The sequence below is a fragment of the Nipponia nippon genome, unplaced genomic scaffold (genome assembly GCF_047370975.1).
Source record: "Nipponia nippon isolate SJK-2023a ecotype South Korea unplaced genomic scaffold, ASM4737097v1 scaffold_4, whole genome shotgun sequence".
NCBI lineage: Eukaryota > Metazoa > Chordata > Aves > Pelecaniformes > Threskiornithidae > Nipponia > Nipponia nippon.
The window spans coordinates 36096962-36118745 of record NW_028262358.1 but is presented as its reverse complement, the minus strand read 5'-3'; the positions used below and the strand labels follow the sequence as shown (position 1 = coordinate 36118745).

Genomic DNA, 21784 nt, shown 5'->3' with positions numbered 1-21784 from the left:
GCTTTTTCCTAGTTAAAACTGAACTCTAACTGAAAGGTTAATTGCCTTTGAAAACTGTTAGTATATCATATCCATGTCATAATATTTTTACCTATACTTTGCTGATCAAACTGCAATCTCATGTGAAAAAACCCAAACCTTGCTAAGTTTTTTTTCTACAGAATTGTACTACTATTAATTTTTTTCTTACATCATATCTATTCTGTCTTTCTTGTGTTTTAAGATTAATGATAAAAGTTAAAGGGCTTGTTGTTACTGTGCACGGTACTTTCCCATCCAGTGTTCGTGTGTATGTTAATTATATTCTTGTAGCATTTGGTGTTAGCTAAACCTGTCTTGGCACCGTGAGTGTAAGATATGCAGGTCGGATGAATTGGGAGCATTTATTCCGAGTATGTAGGAGTATTTGTCTCTTCTGCCTAGATAACCACCACCTCTGTAACTGACTGGAGAATACTTCATCTTCCTCATAATAGACAAGCACATCATTCTGCTTTTTCAGTAAATACCTCTGTATTTTTTCCTCTCTGAGAGTGTTATAATATCCATCTAGTAATTTATAAATAGCTTTGCTGTGACTTCTTTTGTTCTTGCTGCCTTTAAGATGACTGAGAGTTTGGATTTTTTCTTCTGTGGTCCTCTGTGCCACAGGTACCCCTCTGCTAGGAAGTTTCCTCTTTTGAATACGGTACTTTGATAACTCTTCCTTTTTTTATCCATTGATTGTTCTTATTTTTCATTTACACCCACTGCACCTCTATACACCCACTGCACCTCTATTTGGAACTTGATTTTCTGCTCTGCAACCAAATTAGAATGAACTTCAGAATTCATTATTCATTCCTTAAATGTCTGTAGAAGCTTTCAATTTCTATTCCTTTTTTAACATTTCAGTCACTTCTCCTGGTATAATTTTTCTCACTTTTGAGAAATTAAGTCCAAAGCCATCATAAATATTTAGGGACCAATGTCCATTAGAAGTCTGGATTTCGGGGTCTGATACTACATACATCTGAAGCCTCAGAGTCCTAACGTTTATGCCAAAATAAGAAGCTTTGTAAAGAATGACTTGATCTTAAATGTTTATAAATAACTGTACTACATAAAATTCAGGAATATTACAAGAAAGCGCAAATAAAAAAGCTCAACTATTAATATAACTTTTTAAATCCTCTATCTTATTGTACGTTTGAATAACTTGATGTAAGGAATAAGTTTTGCATAATTTTTGTTGTGCTGAACATAATCATCCTTTAATCTTTCTGCTGTAAGTGGGTAAAGGTAAAATTGCTTGCTTGTCTGCTAGGTGGCTGAAATTTTTTTTTTAATTGTTATTTTTTCTTAAATGCAGTTTTCTTAGGCTTCTTCGAAAATCACTTTGAGGTCTTTGCTCCTCTATATTTACTGCCACATATGGGATGATGCCTGCAGTCTGACAGTGTTAGGAACATACGTGTTGAAAGTAGAATAACTATATTCACTGATGTATTCAATGTTAATCCTTTTAGCAAGTAGCTTCTAGTGCAGAGACATAAGTGAAAATGTTAAGTAGAAGATTTGGAACCTACATGCACTGGAAATGCTTGGGTGTTGTTGGGAAACTATTCAAGAATATAAGCTGAGCAGTATGTTCTTTCCTGTTTATTTGCTTGGATGGTGGGAGCAGGCAAAGAGGTACTTCAATGTCTGAAAACTTTGGATGCACAATAGCCCTTTTTTTTTTTTTTTTTTTCCTGCTGCTCCTGCTTGTTGACATATTATTTTCATTGGTAGATCACATAATTTTTCCCATAGCTGCCTTTAAGATATAACTGAAAAGAAACCTCTATGTAAATAGATGTTTCAGGTTTTGAGTCATTTTATGTAAAAATGTTTTAGACCCGCATTTGGCATCATCCATCTTTGTGAGTTGGGAATAATTATCCTTATCCCACTTCGAAATGTTACCTCTTGGTGTCAGCTTGAGGTGCTTCTCTGTTTCTGCAAGGATTACGTGGAGGTGACCTCTGGGGGGAAGTGTGCAAGCGTGTTAGAATCATAGAATCGTTTAGGTTGAAAAAGACCCTTAGGATAATCAAGTCAAACCATTAACCTAGCACTGCCAAGTCTACCACTAAACCATGTCTCCCTAAGCACCACGTTTACCCGTCTTTTAAATACCTCCAGGGACTCAACCACTTCCCTGGGCAGCCTGTTCCAGTGCCTGACTACCCTTTCAGTGAAGAAATTTTTCTTAATATGCAATCTAAACCTCCCCTGGCGCAACTTGAAGCCATTTCCTCTTGTCCTATCGCTTGGTACTTGGGAGAAGAGACTGAATTATTTTTGGTTTCAGTTCTGTTAGGCAAACATAGTGGACTTTAATATCTTTGTATTTTGCTTTCTCCTCTTCCCCTTGGCCAAGGTAGACTATAGTTAATATCCCTCTTAGTAGTGCTTTGTGTGTTACAATATGAGGTTTTTAAACGTTTAGTCTTGTATTGTCAATACATAACAGCTTAAATTCTGCTTTTGTAGCATCCAAAAAAAGTGAATTCTTTATTATAAAACTATGCAGTAGGCTGACAGGTATTGTTTTTGAATAGGGTTACAGCTGTAGGGTGGTCTTTTGATGATATTTGAAGCCTATTATCTGGTGTTTAAGAGGATCAGATATAGTTTGTATTGGATGCATAAATTTCCAGAGCTACATTGGTCACCGCCTCCTTTATATCTCAGTTTTCATCTAATTATATTGCTTTTGTTAAATTACAGCCCTACCCAAAATTACTTAAGAAAACAGTCCACAGTATACATTCTTCTTTTTTGTTGGGTTTGTTTTGGATTGTTCCCTTACGTTAGCTGCTTAGCTGTGTTTGCCGTTCAGGCCATTTTGTTGAACTTTGCTTTAGATTATGGAATGAGGTGGAAATATCTGAAACGTTCCTTTTTTATCTGACATAAAGGTGCAAATCTCTGCTTGTGTTTTGTTTGGTCAGTTTTGAAAATGGTGCATGCTTGTGTTTCTGGGAGTATTTTTAAAAAGATCATTAAGAACTGTCAGTTTTCTGTCTTTGACTGCTACTGATGTTCCCCCTTGTCAAGTTACAAACTTCAGTGTCTGAAGCTCTCTGAAGAAATATTATTGAGTAGGAAAGTGAGGTGGCATTTCAAACATGCTACAAGAAGTGGAAATGTTCAGGGTGTTGTGGTGAAGCAGGTGCTTTCCTGCCAGACTGTCTGATTCAGCAGATGTCAAAAATGTGTATGATCGGTTTGAGTGCTTTAGTTTCTTCTAGTGAGTGAAGCATTCCTGGATTATGCTCACCTAAAATTTGCAATCTTATTACTTTCACAAATCTAGTTTTTGAATGTCTGTGGTGAGCGAAGGTTGTACAGTAAATTGTTTCCCTGTTGAGTCCTGTTGCAAATGCCAGTACTTGTCTTTGCATTACATCTAGCAAAAAATCTCTCAACAGAAAGACAATTTGATTTTTAAGAAGTGGTTCTTCAGTAGTTGCCTAAATTAATTTAGTTATATTTTCAGTTTAATTAATATTTGGAAGTAGTTTGGGAAAAAGCAGGGGGGAAAAAAGAAGTTTTTCTTAAAGAAAGAAGAACTCTAGTGCTTTTTCGTTTTAGCAGTTCTCTTTTCTGCCTATGTTGCTTCAGAGCCGACAGACAAAAAGACCCAGCTCCAATTGAAGTTCCATAATCAGCTTCTCCCACATAGCGAATCCTAGATCACGTTGGATCAGTTCTTTTGGATATTGTCTGTCTCTGAATTAGTCAGAGTTGGAAGCTGTAAAAGCAGACCACAAACACGGAATGTAACCCGTCATGTACATTTGTATCTTACTGTTTTACACTTTCATTTATAAACACTTTATTCTTTAGGTGTCTGTTTTGGCATTATTCTTTTTTTAATGTTCTTTTCTATATACATAGTTCTCCTAAATTCTTGCCTGTAGCATTACATTGTAACAAGAGTTTTTCTAGTCACTCCCCTTTGGTGGAGAAAGTGTTTGTTCAGACTGGAGCTTGGTATGTCGAAAGTGAGTCGTCTATGCTAATATTTCTTGTGGCAAGCCTGGCAGAACTGGATGGCCCTTTCAATCATTTGAGGATTGATTCCCCCAAATCTTTTACCTTTCAGTTATAACAGATTTCTTGCTCTTGAGTTGTACATAGTGTATTAATTACTCTCTGTAGCTTTTTTCTGTTTTTGTTTGGATATCTTATTTGTCTCTTCCATGTCATTAGGCTTTGTCAGCCTTGCGTACTGGTGTATTTGAAGTTCAGGAGTCAATTTAGTGTTTTCAGTTTTCTGCCTTCATAGGGAATGGGATCTAATAGGATTGGGGAGAGGTTGAGTTTTTTCCACATCAGAATTAGTGTTGGAAGTGATGCTAAGAGATCATCTTCAAGTCGGGATCAATTACACATTCCCATTCAGAACCAGAGTACTGATCAGCCTGTTTTCGAAGATCTTCAATATGGAGATTTAACAGTCTACTCATGAAATTTCTTCTACTGCATGCTGTCCTTGATGATGATGATTTTTTTTCCCCTAGCATTTAGCCTGTATCATCTTTGCTGATTGGAGTCGTTACTGTTGTACTTTCCTTTATGAACATGGCAAAGAGATTGCTTCAAAAAAGGAGGGGAAGACAGAGTTTATTTAGGTACTGTCCTCCTCCAACCATTTATTTTCTTAAGCTGAATATCTCCAGTCCTTTCAAACATTACTCAGGGGCTTTGAAAGGAAAAAAAAAAACAAAAAACAAAACCCAAAAAACCAAAAAACCCAAAACCTTACTCTCCCCTCCCAAAAGACCTGCTCAAGTTAGTCCGCATGTTTCTTGATGAGATACCCAAAACCAGGCACAGTAATCCTACAGATGTCTTTGAATGGAACAGAAGAATTCCTTAGCAGCTCTGCAGTCTGTACATACCATGTGTGCGTATACATAGTAGGATGTTTGCACTTTTGAGCAGGAAATTGAATCAGGTTTATCTTCTGACTCACAAGAGCCTCTTTTACAGAACTGCTGGCTAGCTGATTTTTCTTCATCCCATAATAGTGCGTTTAATTATTTCTTGCTAGGCATAGTAACTTTCACTCGTCCCTATTCAATTGCATTCTATTTTTTCATAAGCCGGGATGGAATTTTACAGCTGAAATCTCCAAGAATAGTGTAAATTCTGTTGGAATGAGGTTTTGGCGAAGCTTTCTGGAGGACATTTTTCAAGTGTTCAGAACTAGTATGTTTAGAGCTAACCCTTTCTCTGCAGCCCGGTGGTGAGACGAGGAGGACTCTAAGTTGTTCAGTGGATAGTTTCCTGGGGTATGGTTTTGTCTTCTTAATTCCTTTAACTATTCAGGTATTGTTCAGCTGCGTCCTTGTGTTGTGATTTGCTATTGACAATTGTGTCACTCTTCCAGACTCCTGCCGGAGTGCAGGATACATTCAGGATACTGAACATTTCACCAGATTTGTCTTTGACTGCAGTGGCCTAGTCTCTGACATGTTCTCTGACTTGTGCCAATGCTGCTTTCCTGGAACCGATAACTGTTTTGCCAGAAGGAAGCTTGGGATTTATTTGGATGGATTTATGATTCTTATCTTCTGTTTGTATAACCCACCAGGTTCTTGAGTCCAAGCAAATTACAGATTTTTAAATACAATTCAGAATTAAATTAACAATGTTTTGAATGTGTTACCTGTTATTTTCAGGATGTATAATGATGCTGGTTTCCAATTATTCTCCTTTGTGATCACTGAGTAAGTCAGTGTCAGCTTTCATATCTTCTTGGTAGTGCAACAGAAGCATTTATTGCCTCCGTCAAAGTGATGCAAGCAGCAAAGTCTTCAGATAAACTACTGCTTGTGACATTTGCTACCTGGCTAGAATTAGAAGACACCAGATGAGTCACTGTTTCAGCCTAGTAATACATACCATGAGCCAGTAGCAACCCCAATAAAAAAAAAAAAAAAAAAAAAAAAAAAGGTGGCATTGATTTTTGCACAGCTTTTTTTCCTGGCACTTGACTGTAGGAACCATGGTATTTTTGAAACAAATAACGAAGCATGCATCATCAGGTCATCTTTGAATGCTCTATGAGAGCAAACGCCTCCTTTGTGATACAGAAGCAAAGCCACCAGAAAGGTTTTGGAAAGCGTGCATAAGCACTAATAATTTTATAGGTTCATACTGTGTAACTGAAGTTCATTCTAAACTTCTTTACAAAAGCTTTTTAAAAACAAATATGAGGAAGTGAGATATCTCAAGTTTAGCACAGAATTTTGCTTGAGAAAGTGCTGGAGTCTTTCAGGAATGCAGGGATTGTGACTCCCTCTTGTAGTACGGATAAAATGGTAATGATGTTTTTTACTGCTGTTAATTAGTGACAGAAGCTCAGAAACTTGGTTTGAGAACCAAGGTTTTGTTGCTTTAAAACCAAACTGTACCCAACCATCCACAGAATAAGTAAGACCTTGGCATAACTTTCCTTCAGAAAAACCCACGAGTTTTTCAAGTTCTTCAGCGTTTCTCCTGCTGTGAGCTGTAAAACTGGCAGGTGGCGCAAGTCAGTATGTTGAACTTTCATTGCATGAGGTGAGGGTGTACTTTATTTCCAGGATAGGAGATTATCTGGTTTTGATCGTTGAGATCGTTCTGATCATTGATCTTTGAGCAGCAAACAGAACGGGAGACAAACTGAGGTTTGGCTTATTACCAAATGAAACTGTCAAGGTCTGTGTTTTCTAATGTGTCCTTAATTCTCTTTGTTTGAGGAAAATTGCTCATTTGTGAGCTGTTTAATTTCAAGGAAACTCATTGTAAGTGTTATTTGCTACAACTATTTTTTTTTCCCCTCCACTCTTGATATCTACTTGGGATGTACTGTTCTGCAGCAGGGGTGGGTGGGTTGCGGCTGAAAGAGTGGCAGTGCAGGCTTCTTACTGGATCTCAATAAGAAAGGCTCCACCAGCAAATGGCTTAATGAAATAGGTGTTTTAATAAGATAGAATAGGAAGAGAAATATAGATAGTGAGAAAATCTCACGTCCCTTCATATGCTGGGAGCCCTGCTTCCATGCAGCATCACCCAGACCCTGGGTGGATTTTCCCACAGCACACTGCACATATCCTGTCCATGGACAGGTTCTTCCTTTTTGGTCATTTGAGCTATTATTTTCCTCTTTTTATTCTGTCTTGTTAAAACAGCTGTTTTATTAAGCCATTTATTGTCTGGCCTTTCTTATTGAGATCCAGAAAAAAGCCTGTACCGGTTCTCCCTGTGCCTCTCACATGCTTGCTCTCTGCCTTGCTCTGCCTCTCTGTCACTTTCTGTTCTGCTCCCCTCACCCCTCACCCCTCACCGTGCAGAACATGTACCTGCTGATTATGCTTTTATCTTGGGTTTTTATTACGTATATTATCTCAAGTTTGTTTGTTTCAGATTACCTGGATAATTTGCATAACAGCATTTGTCGTAACATTAGTTAGGTGCTGAAGGACAGTCTGTAATCAATTTTCAGAAAAACTTATGGAAGGCCTACCATAGGATTTTCCTCTGTATTTAAATCCTACTGATCAGGATTTTTGTAACTTCTGAAACTGTTAACAGCCCTTCCCCTCCCCTCAACCTTATGTAAAATTGAGCATTCCTTCTTGATGACTTCTCTGTAAATGACAGAATTTGTCTATGTATATCTGTAGTGGTGAGTAATGGGCAACTTCTTCGAGTGATTTCAAGCTTCCATCAAAACATTGTGTCCATTGAAAATTTTGGACTTGCTGTTTTGACTGTTGACCTGATCAATGTTGTAATTCCAGGCTTGAAATAATGTGAAGAGCCCTTTAGTTAGGGGAGTTCAGTGGGGAAGTGATTTTTCAATTCTCAAATATTGAACTTTAAAAGGAAATTTATGCAACCTGTAGAAATGAGGTAGTGTAGGCCTTCACTTGACATGATGTAATGTTTTCTGTTTAAAGCATGATTTGGATTATGGAAAGTGTCATAATGGTTATGATTTTGTGTTTCTATTGAGATTTCCTTAGTTAATTACCTTTTAACCCCCGTCCCCCCTAATATTTTTTTTTTCATTTGATGCCGTTCACAGCTGGAGTCAGTATTTTTGTAGTTCTGTTTTGCATTTTCCCCTGAAAAAAAATTGTAGTAGTAAAATGAAATGAGTATTCCTGTATAATCATACTGGTTTCAGGTCCTGCATAATTACTGTCGTAATTGTGTAGCACTTCAAAAGCAAGCCTGTCTTGTGAGTTGAGTGTAGCTATATGCCTGTCTAAACTTGCTTCTTTTGTTGTCTGTGATGGTTTTAGGCGGAGAACTTCATTTCCTTCAGATTGGAGGGACCTGCGATGACATAGATGAAGCTGATATACTTGTAGATGGATCCCTTTCCAAAAGTGTAGAACAGTCATCAGAAGGCACCAAGCCCTTATCTAACCCTTCTAGTCCAGGCATTACAGGTAAATTGCACATGTTTAAATGTATCGTAAGTAAAAATGCTTTTGTAATTTTTGGAAGTTGCATATTAAGATGATTTCGAGTTATTTAATAGCATGCTGCTTTATACTTTTTTGCTGTCTGAAATTGAAGTTCTGTCGTTACTGTGTGACTATCACTGGTTATTCTACAAGCATAACACTTTAGCAGTTCCAGATTTTAAAAAAAACCACCTTTTGTATAACTAATTGTTTTTCCAATCTCTACATGTTATTTTAAGTGTGGCAGACAGGGAAAAACAGGTAATTGTGCAGACACTGAGCTTCCCTCATAGTTTAAATAGGCTTGAGCTCTTTATTTGGAATGAAAATCATATGTTCATTATGTAAAACTGACTTAAAAGTTTCATGCAGAAGCTGTACAGCTCTACTTAATAAAACTGTACAAAACATGTATTCAACAGGTATTGTTGCGCACAGTGAAATTGATGCTCTCTATACTTCAAGCAGTGCAGTTGTTGTTGATAGATTAAGCTTACACTGTGAACTCTTGGATTTTTGTTTTTAGCAGTTTGTCTGGGTTGAGCTATGCCCAAATTCTGCTGTCATTTCCTACTAGTTTCCTTCCTGGAAAGGTTGTCTGCCATTGGACAGCAAGAAATAATTGTTTCTAATTGTCCAAATTCTATTTTTACCCTAAACATCATATTTAGGTCTTATATTTACTACAGTTCTCTTATACCAGTCCTGCCACCAGTCTGCTGCCTTTTGTAGTATCCTGGCCCACTTAGGTAAAATATGGAGTTGGGCAAGAGGGTTGTTCCTTTTGTAGTTAGGTAGAAGGGGAAAGATGTGAGTGGTTCCTCCTGCTTGTAAGGGAGAACAGTGAGTATGCAGGTTATGGGAGCACCTCTGTGGGCCTCTCGATCTTTTCTCAGCCCTCATCAAAGATGCTTTAGTGTAGATAACTTGCTACTGAAACTTAACAACAAATCTAATTTTGCTAGTTAAGCCTGAGGTAGATTTGAGTCATGCTGAGGTTTTTGAAGTGTGTATATATATATAGTCTTGCTTTGAGTTTTAAAGGGAATTGTTTATGAGAGAGCTGTAAAACTATTATGTTTTTCATTTTGCTTTAACCTGCAATTGTTGAAGCTAGAGACAGGAAGCATAATTATTTTAGCTGGGTTGTAGTTTGGAGGTTTTGGTCACGTCTGTTGGGACAGAAATAGGGATACACTGGGAATAGATGACCTAGAATATAAAATAGAAGAATAGATAATATAAAGCATGAAGATAAAGCAATGATACAATGGAAATAAACCATTCATGTAGCTATGACTATTTCAGAGAAGTGATGTTAATTTTGTGTGTGCCTGTGTGTAATGAGGGGTGTCTTCGCCTGCAGCTGCAGAGGACAAAAAAAGCTGGGAGAGGACTGAGTAACAGTACAGGGAGCATTTTGGATCATGGCATCTTTGTTGTCAACACGCTACTTGCTGTCTTTCTCCCCAAACCCCTGCTTGCTGCCAGCCTTGTAACACTTTGTGTTGTGCTGTGTTTGTATGACCTCCGATTTTACTCCACAAGAGGGAAGGAAAAGATGCTTTTTGTCATAAGATTATCTGTAAGCAGCAGTACAGCAGTTGTTGTCTTCTCTGCTTTGAGGACTGAATTTCTCCTGCTCCTCCTCTTTTTCACCAAAGGAGCCATTCCTGAAGTTTGAAAACTGCTAGCTAATAAACCATTGTACATACATGAGGGAAAGAAGTCTGTGGCTTTCTTCTGCACCTTTCTTCTTTTGCTAATGGCAAATAAACCAATAAAGAGAGTATGAATATCCAGGACATAGATGTGCTTCAATAGATGCATTCCCTGTACAATAGCTGATCAGCAGATTTAAGTGACTTCCAATCAGATGGTAACTTTGACTAACCTGATGAATCAAATTGATGATCATTACTGTTTAAATTCTGCCAGTACTGTAATGGGAAAATATTTTTTTATTGTTTTTGTCGTCTTCCCCTCCCCATCCAGCATTCAGTATAGGCTTGAATATGGCTTATTGGAACAACAAAGGGATTTACTTATGTATAGACTTCAAAGTAGCTGTAGGTTGTCCACAAGCTATAGGTCCTCCTTTAAGTAGTCATATAATTCAGAGTGTAGTATTGCTTGATCTTGATCTGTAGTGGTTTCCAATGAGTTGTTGGATACACAGTAATGATAAGATAAATTGAGTACTGTTTTGCTGTGGCATCAAACTGAGCCATTAAAAGCTGTGAGAGAAACTTATAATCATATGAAGCCAGTGCTGAAATGAGGGGGCTGGGGGGAAGAGTTGAAACCAAATGGTGGTTGCAGAGCTCTTAGTCTGAACTATCTGGGTTAAGGATACTAAAGTCAATAATACTGGATCCTTAGTATGTAACGTGTAAATGATTGCTAGGGCTGTGCAAACATTTTCTAAGTAATGAAGCTGTCAGCATGTGTGTGGATCATGATCAGACATTGCCCCTAACATTCATAACAGCAGTGTTGCTTCTCTTTTAATCAAAGTACTAAACAGCAGAAAAAAACGTTTTCTTCCACTTTTGTCTTGGCATGCTTTTCAGACAGAGACCTAGCTCAGCAGAAAGCTTTCTGTTTGGGGAAATGAGCTCCTAGGCAGATATGACTGAGCAAAGTCTTGATCTACATCTCTCGTTCACAAGCACAAGCTTTTGTCCCTATATTGTTCATATATATTGTGGGCTTTGTTTGTGTGTTTATTTTTCTCTGTTGTTGGCACTCTGGAACGCATTTCTTAAATTTTATTTTCTAGCCTGCTTTTAAAACTTGGATACATTTTAAATTGTATTGTTTTAGAAGGAAATAAGTTAACCTTAACGAGCTGTAAATCTTAGATTAGGTTAAAATTATTATTCCCTTTTAAGGAGCAGAGGGTTTTTTGTGGTGAAGTGATCTAAAATGATGCTTTTTTTAGAAGCAAATTGAAAAAGAATATTAGTTTTCCTGACCAGTTTAAAACCTTTTTTCAAGTTTGCTATTAGAACTTAAGCTTGTCATAACTCACTATTACAATGTAACAAAAATCATGTAACTTTGCAAAAGAAGCCAAGTATGCTTGACAGCACTGGAAAGTTAAGTCCTTCATTTTTCAATTTTAGGGGTTGATACCACATTACATGTGGTTGCTCTGAATACTCTGAATTTGTAATTGTTTCTGTTGGAGGGGGAGGGAGAATGAAGCAGAAAAAAATCCAGTCTACTCAAAGACAGAATTGTTGCACAGTTTGAGCTATGATCTCGCTTCTCATTGCAATGTCATCTAGCTGATGAGGTTCACATTTGGCAGTAAAAAAAAATGAAGGTGTTTGCTGTACTATTGAAATTAAATTTCTAAAGCATTTTTAATTTTTAATCTCTTCAGCATTTTCCTGCCTCCAAGATTGAAAAGTAGAAATCACGGTTGTTGCGATGAGAGTGAATTTTTTGCCTGACTCTGGGTGTCTCACCTTGAGCTTCTCCACTTTTGGGGAAGAATTGCATGTGTCTTTCTACTCTCAAGGTGGAGGATGTAATCTTGTTATTATTCTGGTTTCAGCCTGGCTTGTTTTGCAAGATAGTCTCTAGGTTCAGACTTCACTAGGGGGATGGTATTTGTGTTGGTGCATTTAATTTTTATTTTTTTTTTCCCCCTGGGGTGGTGACAGTAGTAGTCAGGTAGCAAACTTCCTCCTTTTGAAAACCGTAATTTCTCTACAAGTAAAGATTTTCTCCACAATGCATTCTCAAAAGAAAATGCTAGAAATGTAAGAAAATTGAAATTGTGCATATCTTACTTTCCCTCAAGTTTTCAATTTTATTTATTTTTTTTGTCTGAGGAAACCTGATTATTTTTAGAATTCCTTTGTAATGTTTCTTTATGTGTTTGTCTCCCTGGGATATTTTAATTTTCAGTACTTCTTCAATTATTATCCTTGTTTCCTCAGGACAAGGCTTGAATATGAAGACAAGAAGACCAAATACTTGTCTAGGCCCAGTGTCTTTTAAGTGCATTACATAAAGCATGTTTGTTTTTCCCTTACTCCTCTTTTAAGCTAAGTTGGGAGCCTTCCAAAACATTCTAGTAATTCACCATAAAACAAGTCTATATTGATAAGCAGGTGCAAAGTAATGATTTAAACAGTGAAAAAAATGTTACAATTGCATAGTAATTCCATATGTCCGTTTTCATGAAATATAAAACTTCAATTTCTTTTTTTTTTTTTTTTTATCTGAGTCAATAGAGGTATTAAAAAAAAGTTTTAATCAGCTTTACATCATCAAAGTATAGCTGGCTAATTACTTTTTCCTGATGCTTCTGGTTGAATCCCAGGCAGCATGCTCAGAGCTCTCAGTACTTAGAAAATTTATTGCAAATGAGCTGTCTTCAAAGGATACTGGCTTCAAGGCTAGGGTTGTTTGGTTGCTTGTGTTTGGGTTTTTTTGTTTGTGGTTTTTTGGTTGTGTTTTGTTTGTTTTGTTCTTTTTAGAAACTTCGTGTAACATGTAGTTAATTTTACCTATAGCAGTTTGGATATATTTCAAACTGTTTACAGGATGTTCTGGAAAAAATATCTGTGTAGTAATTAATGTATGTTCTGTATTTATTCAGGAGTTGATCTTTTGGTAGACCAGCCATTCTCCCTTGAAACACTGACATCCCTGGTGGAACTGACCCGTTTTGAGACCTTGACACCACGATTTTCAGCCACTGTCCCTCCCTGCTGGGTAGAAGTCCAGCAAGAGCAGCAGCAAAGGCGGCATCCTCAGCATTTGCACCAGCAGCACCATGGGGATGCAGCTCAGCATACTCGAACTTGGAAGCTACAGACAGACAGGTAGGCAGGGTCACAGTGCAAAAAGAATCATGTGTGTATTGCTTAACTAGTTCATATAGCTGGTATAATGACAAATTTCGTGCAAGTAAATTGTTTTTAAGTAGTGTGCAAGTTTAAGGATGTGTACTTTCAAAGATAATAATCCTTATTTGGTAGTTTGCATAATAGGTCTTTGAGATAGCCAGAGTTGTTTTGGTGGACCTTGAAACAAATCGAAAAGTCAAGTTTTGAATTTGTGTATTTTTGTTTGCCAAATGTTGCCATTTCATTCCGTAATTAGACAAGAACGTTCGCCAGAATTACAGATATTCTTAATTGTTTCTATAAAAGTCTGATTCACCCTTCTTATGCATACGCACATTCTTAGTACATTTTTTAATCAGAAAATGCAAGCTGCAGGTGCCAGTATGACTAATTAGTGGTCCTAAACAAAATGGTATTGTAATTTATTTTAAAACGTGAAGATAGAATCTGGATTTATGTCTGTTAATGTCAAGTTAAATCTTTATATGCGAGACATTTCCTTAAGCCAGTATAGAGCCCTAGTTGTGCTAAAATTTAGGCAATGTTTTCACTGAAATGAACTGCACTGACACGGTATGTGTAGTACTTCATAGTTTTTTATACATGGCATGAGAACTTGGAATTCCTCTGGGATCCTAAAGACTAGAACAGCAGTGTTGCAGTCTCCTTGAAGAGTTGCTTAAAACCTGCCTGAAGTAGCTTTGCGTAGTTTTTCTGAAAAATTCTTGGAGAAACAAAATATAGATATAAATTGTGTTGTGTGTTTTATTAAGGGACGTGCATAATAAGGCACTACAAGATCTTTTGGGTCAGGCTGTCTCACATCTGTCCCACTGATGTGTAAGATTTGAATAGTAATGTAGAATCTAAATACCCATACAGTGGAAACAATGAAATAGCCAAAGGATGCTAGGGAAGCTAGAGATCATATGTGGGGAAAGAAAGCTTGTTGTATAAATAAGTGGAAGCTAGCATGTGATAATGAAGCATTCCCAGTGGGAAAACAGATCTGGAAGGTAATAGTTTTAGGCATTTCCAGGGCTGACACCTAACATGAGCTGAACTTGCTTTAGTTAAATGTTCATAAGCTACAGTTAAAAACTTGCAGTGCGTTATAGGCTTTAAAACCTTTATTTATCTTGTGGTTTTGCTTTGTCTAAGTAAAATATTCTGTATGTAACAAGTGGCAAGGAGGTGGTTCATAGCAAAATAACTTCCAGTTAAAACTATTGATTATGCAGCATGTCCAGCAACAGCTGAAAAGTAAAAAGCTACCGATATGGAGATACAAGGAAGCAAACAGTGAAGGTAATAGGTGTTAATTGGAAGGTGATAGGTGGAATATTAGCTTATGAATAATGTTTTATTAGAAGAAGAGAATTATGCCTGCTGCAAAGTAAAACAGGAACGTAAAGAGGCGAAGTTAAAAGTTTTGATTTAGTACTGGAAATCTTTGACAGCTGCTAAATGACTCAGATGAAAATGATTAAATTACAGTCCCTTTGTTCATAGGGTAGAATATACAATCTTAAGATTGAGAGCAATGTTAGCTCTCAATTAAAAGTTATCTGGGAAGAAACTTTTTGATTTCTGGATTATTTTATTGGTCCTTAATTTGAGGTTCCTTTTATCTCCTCTTTGAGTGTCTTGTACTGATTCCTGTCAAGATGTGGGATTACAAGGTTAGATGGATGAGTAATGCAATTTGATATGGCAATTCTTTTGTTTCTCAAACAGATAGAAGGAGATAATCCTGTATTTTAGGGAATGGCATTATATGACACTCATGCTCTTTCAGTCCTGCCTTGTTATTTTAAAAAGGCTGTGTAACAAAGAGAACAGAAACAACAAAGTCTGGTTTACCTTGTGAATTATCTAAATATCAGTATTTCCCCTTCAGTGGTAATTTAACTGAAATATTGAACTGGGTTAACCCTTTTAAAAAAAGTACATGAATTCCTAATGTGCTTTGATAAAACAGTGACATCTGAGTTTCCTGGCTTTTTCTCAAATTTATGTAGGAAACAGACATAAGATGATCTCGGAGGTCTTTTCCAACCTTAATGATTCTATGATTCTATTTGAAAATATGTGAAAGAAGGAAGAACTAGGTACTGATGTGCTTTCCAGTGTTTAAACTCTGGAAATGCATCTGCAGCTCAAAGTTCTGTTGTAGTAGAAGATCAAAACATTGATGAAGTGTTCTAGAAAAGGAATGAAGAAGTGTGTTGGAAAATATTTTGTACTTGTGAGAATGGTGGTATATTTGCATTTAGAACACAGTCTTGATTGTGTATTCTTCTTTAAAAAGATGCTATATATTTAGAAGGGTTTCAAAGGCGAGAAAAGCTGCTAAAAGAACTTGCATTAGATTATCAGAGAAAAATGATATTTAGGATGGATATGCTAAAATATTGAGAAAATAATAAGGAAGTAAATCAATTTTTTTGCTTCTTTGAAACTTTACACACTAATAAAGAGGATGCACTTAAACAGAGCTATGGGAAATTAAAAAACTGTTTAAAGGGGCGTTTGTCACTCATCACAGAATTAGATTGTGAAGTTCATTGCCACAGGTATAAGAAGATCTCTTCACTGTTGGATTAATGGGAGACCTTCATGGAGGATCATTATTCCATACATGCCTATTGAGAGACACTTAAAACTTCCTTTGGGGCATCTGCTGCTGAATTCTGTCAAAAATAGATTTCTGGAGTAGACAAATAACAGGTGTAATTTGGTACGGCAGTATGCGGCGTATGCAACATACAGACTACAAAAGAGTACTGCAGACAAACTGGTTTATTTTCCATTTCTGGTTTTTGTACCAGATCTTAACTTAACCCGGATGAGCAAAATATTACTTAGTCTTTCAGAAGGCTTGCTCCTTTGAATGTCTTATTCAGTCCATGCTTTGCTTGTCACCTATAGGAATACTCAAATATAAAAAACCACTCCCAGACTTCTCCCTGTTTTGCACTGGGCTACGTATTCTCCAAGCCAGAGGAAAGGCATGAGGGATTCTAAGTTTTCAGTGTTACATTTGCTAACAGAGTTGTTTTCCCCTGGAGTTGTAGGATAGATTTTCATTATACTTTATTTCCCTGAGTTATTTGTACAGGTAGCTGAAAATTCTTCAGTGTCCTTCTTAAATCATAACAGCAAGCTCTCTTCTATCCATCTTTCACTTCTGTCCATCCTTCCTCCCAAAATCACTGCTTTTCTATGTTGCTTGTTCTGGAAAGTTGGCGTGCCGTTTCATTACGCATACCTGGAATCCATTATAAGTGTATTGTACTTGCCTGAAGGAGATATGGCCTTCAGGCATATTACTGTAAAACATGCAAAGAATTAAATACATTAGTACCAATCCTTAATCTATTTTAAAATGGTTTTCTGCACAATACTTGAGGTGTAGCATATTATTTCATTTAAATAACCTTTTTGTAATTTAGATGTTAGAAAAACATCTAACCAATATTTATAACAGTATACACAGTTTCTTAGTGTTCTGAGTTATACAATTAAATAATCACAGGCTATCAAAGTTACTACACTTTAAAAAATTATTTATTGATAAATTGAGAAGATCAGGAAGTGCAGTTATTTTAAAAATGTGTACAAATGTGACAATTGACGCATGATTTTAGTTTTATTTGAATTGCTCTTCGGGTTGAACTATTTTTTGTAAACCTTAGTATCAAGCTATGGAACTGATCATTGAGGGGTACTTATTATCTCAAGTTTACACTTGTGGTGTAAACCAAAGTTGGCTTCAAAAGGAAAGTATGACTCATTCAAAAGAAAGCTGCACCCATTTTGCACAGTGCAAGCTTCTGAGTGTGCACCTGGTAAAAAGCACTTCTCATCCTGTAAATTATCAAATGTACTTAAGAAATAATTTGAAACTAGTATTTTGAGTCTCCTGGATGTGGCTGTTGTACCACTGGAGGGTGACATTGTTTAACTTACCAGTGGAGAAGGCCAACTTAAGAGATTGCAAGGTAGTTACTATCATGCTTTCATACACTTCACTGATTGCTAGATCCTTTTTTAGTGATTTTTTTTTTCCCCCCTTATTCTTTTTTTTTCTAGAAATGAGTAACTGGTATTTATAGTAACATGGAAACAGTACTGTAATGAAGGTAATAGGAAATCTTTTCACTGTTGCTTTTATCTTAACATTGATTCTCCCTCTCTTATCAATTGACTTAATGTGTTCTTCACAAAATGAATGTGGTTAGCTTCAGCTTGAAAGACTTTTCCTTCAGAAATTCATGTGGATGTCAACTAATGCAAAATAAGAGTTTCTTCTTGTTGAAGAAAGTGTGCATAGATGGAGAATGCACTGGGTAATGCTGCCTACTTGATCTGCATTTTCTCTTAACACTGGGTCATTGTCGTCTTTTTTTCCTGACAGCAACAGCTGGGATGAGCATGTCTTTGAACTGGTTCTGCCAAAAGCCTGTATGGTTGGACATGTGGACTTCAAATTTGTTTTGAATTCAAACATCACAAACATTCCCCAGATTCAAGTGACTTTACTGAAAAATAAAGCTCCAGGCTTAGGGAAAGTCAATGGTAAGAAAGAACTTAAGATATCTTTCAGAATATTATTTCTTTTCTCGAGCTCATTATTCTCTGTGATGTATATTAGAAGAATTGCTTGAAATTGCGTAAATAGTTTGGTTTTACTTATTTCCATTTTATGCTATTTCTCAGCATCATGGTCTGTTTTCACTTATCATGTTTGAATGTAAATTGGGGAAGCAAACTGGGTAAACAGTTTCAAAATCCTGAATTTTATACAAATAAAAGTGCATAGTTCAAAATGGTTGAACTGAATTATTATTCTGTACTGCTTGAATCCTACAGTCGTTAAAAAGAATACGTTGTCAGTTGTAAATCATCCTAGAGATTGACTGATGAAACAAATGGTGCTCTTTTAAGTTCTTGAGATATTTAAAAAAATTATAATAAATTATTCCAAGTCACAGACAGAAATTATTTGCCAGTGCCTCTTGGATGCATAAGAGAAAATAGCAAGGCGTTTTTTGATGACAGTAGGTAAAACCCGCCTTCCTTGTGAATTCTCTCATCATGTGGCTCATTAACTAAGCTGCGTGAAAGCTGCAGTTTGATTTCACCTTTTGTTCCTTGCAGCTTTGACAGGGTAGACCAAAGTTATGAATGCTCTTGCCTTGGGAAGACCCCTAGCTGGACTCTGCATCTTACTAGCTCTCAGGGAACCTGTGAGGGGGTAGCATAAATTGAAAAGTCACTTCTTTGATGTGGAAGAGTTTGTGCCTCCATTGGGATTTTCTGTGGTGAGAGTGTTCATTGCATGTCCTGCTGCCCTGTCTGCTAGGGATGGAAGGTATTACATGCAGTGCTTCCTTTTATTGAGGCATTAAGTGGTTATCTCTATCCGGCCCCTTCTTCTTGAAAAGCTTCTAGGAACTTGGTATTTCAGAGAAATCTTGCTGTCGAATATTATTAAATTGGCTGCTGGATATAAAATGTGTTGGGGAGAACAGCAAGCATGATTTTAAAAGCTTGGGTTTTTTTCTTTTCTGTTTTTGTAAATGCTAAGTAAGAGCACCCCAGTTAAACAAGGGTAACAGAGCTGTAAATTGTAAAAAGAAATACAGGCATACCACTGATCATTGACATGCTTTCATATAACTTATCACTCGGTAGCATCCCCCAGTTTATCAAGAGAAAAAGTGCGTTGGAGATGCTATCCTGTAAAAACTATAAATCCTATAAACTGGTGGTTATCCAAGAGTAAAATATTCTAGCATAGTAATATTCTTGCAGAAAAGTGTGTTCTTTCAAGATACAAGATGGTTTAACAGTTTTAGCAGAAGTGCTGGCTGTGTCTGTAGGACAGCAGTCAACAGATGTTCTTGCAAGTTCTTCCTTTGTTTAATTCTTGAAGTAAAACCTTAATTTAACATGTAGCAGAATTTTGTTCTATCAAATCAAAAAACAGGACAGATAGTCCATGTTGCTCTTCTGAATGGAACCTGCTTTGTTTTCAGCATGAATTTTAGAATTCAGTCCATTTGCAGATCTGGATGTCAGAATTAATCTGAAAATCTTCACCTGTGAAACAAAACAGTAGAAGAAATGCTAAACTCTTTTCCTTAGTGTTTCAGTTTTAAATATTGCTGAGCAAACAGTTCCATGAGTTGGTAATTCTTTGAAGCCATTTGATTTGGCTGTGAAATAAACTGCCAGAGCTTTTTGTGAATGCTTTACAGTACAGCATACCAAACATAAGACATGACAGAGCTCTTCAAGAAAGTGACATTTCACTGCCTTTCACGCAGTGTAGTGGAATTTGCTTTTTTCTGTTATGGATAGAGTGGAGAAAGCATGGAGTGGAGGGCCAGGGTATACACAGGCAGTCTGGAAAGGGCTGGGGGATGCGAGAGCTCCTGCAAGGCAACCTTGGCAAGGTCTTTTTTTCTTGTGGATTCAGTAGCATTGAGGAGCTTCAACTAACCAACATCCTCTCAAGTGTTATTGCATTGCAGTTGCTTCCTACCCCTTTTCAATTTCTTGGATTTGGGAAAAGGACCTTAATGACATTTGCCTTTTTTTCTACACACTACTGAGTGAAGTAGTAGAACGTTAATGATTTCAGTATAAGGGAAGGCAAACCTAGATAATTTATATATGTGCTGGATATTAACCAAAATGTCCTAATCCCAGGGAAAAGTAATATTCAGGATTATTTGGTGGCTCTTAAAAAGGTATAAAATCTTCAGACTGAAATTCAGTTAAATCCCCCCCCAGCCTTCCCTTCTTTCCCTCCATAGGATGAGAAAGGAACTGAAATTTTAAGATAATGAGACCTAAGGAAGATCTGTAGGGGAGAGCTTATTCAGTCGTGGTTTGTACAACAGGAACCCTGGAAACAGTTAAATGTGTCGTGTGTAATAACGGGAAGGCCAGAGGCATAGCTCTTCTGGTTTGGAACTAATATTTTTAATCTGGCAGTTCATTGACTGTATATGCTTCTTGTTCATTTGCTTGCATGTCCTCTTCATCTATGATTCATGAGAACCATTTAATTAAAAAAAGAGCTGTACTTAAGTGTTACCAAAATAATGTCTGATGTTCAGCAGGAGCAATCCAGTTATTTTCAGTTTAAACTATCAGGCTTTCAATACTGGAATTTAATTACTTAGGAGTAATCTGCAGTTGATTATTAGAAGAAAATAATTTGGTCAGTGTTAAAGTAAAGCAGGCTGTTTACAGGTCATGCAAAGAAATATTTTTTTAACTATTTGCTGCAAGTTTACTTGCAACCCTAATATGAAAAACATGCCTATATTACAAAAAGTGTTTTGGGCAGAAAGCTGATAAATTTGCTATGAAAACTACTGCTTCTGTTTCCTGTGAGCCTTAAGCAATGTTTATGAAATCTTGCCAATATTTTCGTTTCCAGAAGCAGCAGTAGATAGACAGATCACATTTCCTTTATCTCCAGCTCATAATATTGAAGTGGAGAGAAATGGAAAACCGGGACTGGTTGAATTCAATGAAGAAATGCAGTATATGGATGTAGAAGAACCGCAATGTAAGTTTTATTTATCTTGTTATACCTTGTTTTAAATATGAGCTTGCTTTTTTCTTTTTTTTAATGATACACTGGAATTTCTCTGCAAAAATTTCTCAGCCATTTCAAATAGACTGATTTCTCAGCCCTGTTCAATGTTGTCTCTCTCACTGGTCTCTTTACTGTATGAGTTGAAAGTTTAACACAAACACACCAAACCAAAAAAAAGTACTGGAGAGTTTTGGTGCTTAAAAGCAGATTAGTGTTTATTTGAATTTAGAAATAAAGTAGACTGATATAGCACCTTTCTAACTTAAACTCTTACCCTGTTCCAGCAGTATTTTACTTTCTTTCCTTAGCTAGCTTTTACATACCTGGCTTTTGTAGAGACTGCTGCTGTAAACCAAGAAAAATAAACAGCTGGTAAAGAATTCATAACTAGTCATGTTCATTTTCAGCTATATCAGACTTGCTGTGCCTGTTTTTAGAACCTTTTTTGTTAACCAATACTCTTCCACAAAATCTGTTAGAGAGACTCTGAGAGGCAGTCAGATTGGATCCAAATGAGGAGAGCTACAGACTAAAAACTAATAGTTGGAATGGACTAAGATTCTTTTTCTTGGTCCTTTCAACAGTCTGACTTTACACCTTCTTTTCTTTCATGTGATCAGGCTTATCTAGCTAGAGCATGACTTTAAAGGTCCCTTCCAACCCAAACCATTCTATGATTCTATGACTCCAAGAAGGGTGTTGCAAAGTCGGGGGGGAAGAGATCAAAGGGATGATAAAAGAAAAAGTGCTGGAAGTAGGTTTTTCATGCTGAGAAAGAAGCAGAAGATGAGTGAATG

The 21784-nt window shown here is 36.7% G+C and overlaps 1 protein-coding gene across 7 annotated transcripts in view; it reads left to right on the top strand.

Annotated features, from left to right (window-relative positions):
• BIRC6 (baculoviral IAP repeat containing 6) overlaps positions 1-21784 on the top strand; it is a 188946-nt gene that overhangs the window by 30969 nt on the left and 136193 nt on the right. For all 7 annotated transcript variants that reach the window (XM_087777214.1, XM_087777212.1, XM_087777211.1 and 4 more), the window contains 4 exons: positions 8331-8480; positions 13117-13342; positions 17787-17947; positions 20826-20957. In XM_087777214.1, the coding sequence (XP_087633340.1) occupies positions 8331-8480; positions 13117-13342; positions 17787-17947; positions 20826-20957 (669 nt within the window). The remainder of the gene's footprint in view (positions 1-8330; positions 8481-13116; positions 13343-17786; positions 17948-20825; positions 20958-21784) is intronic.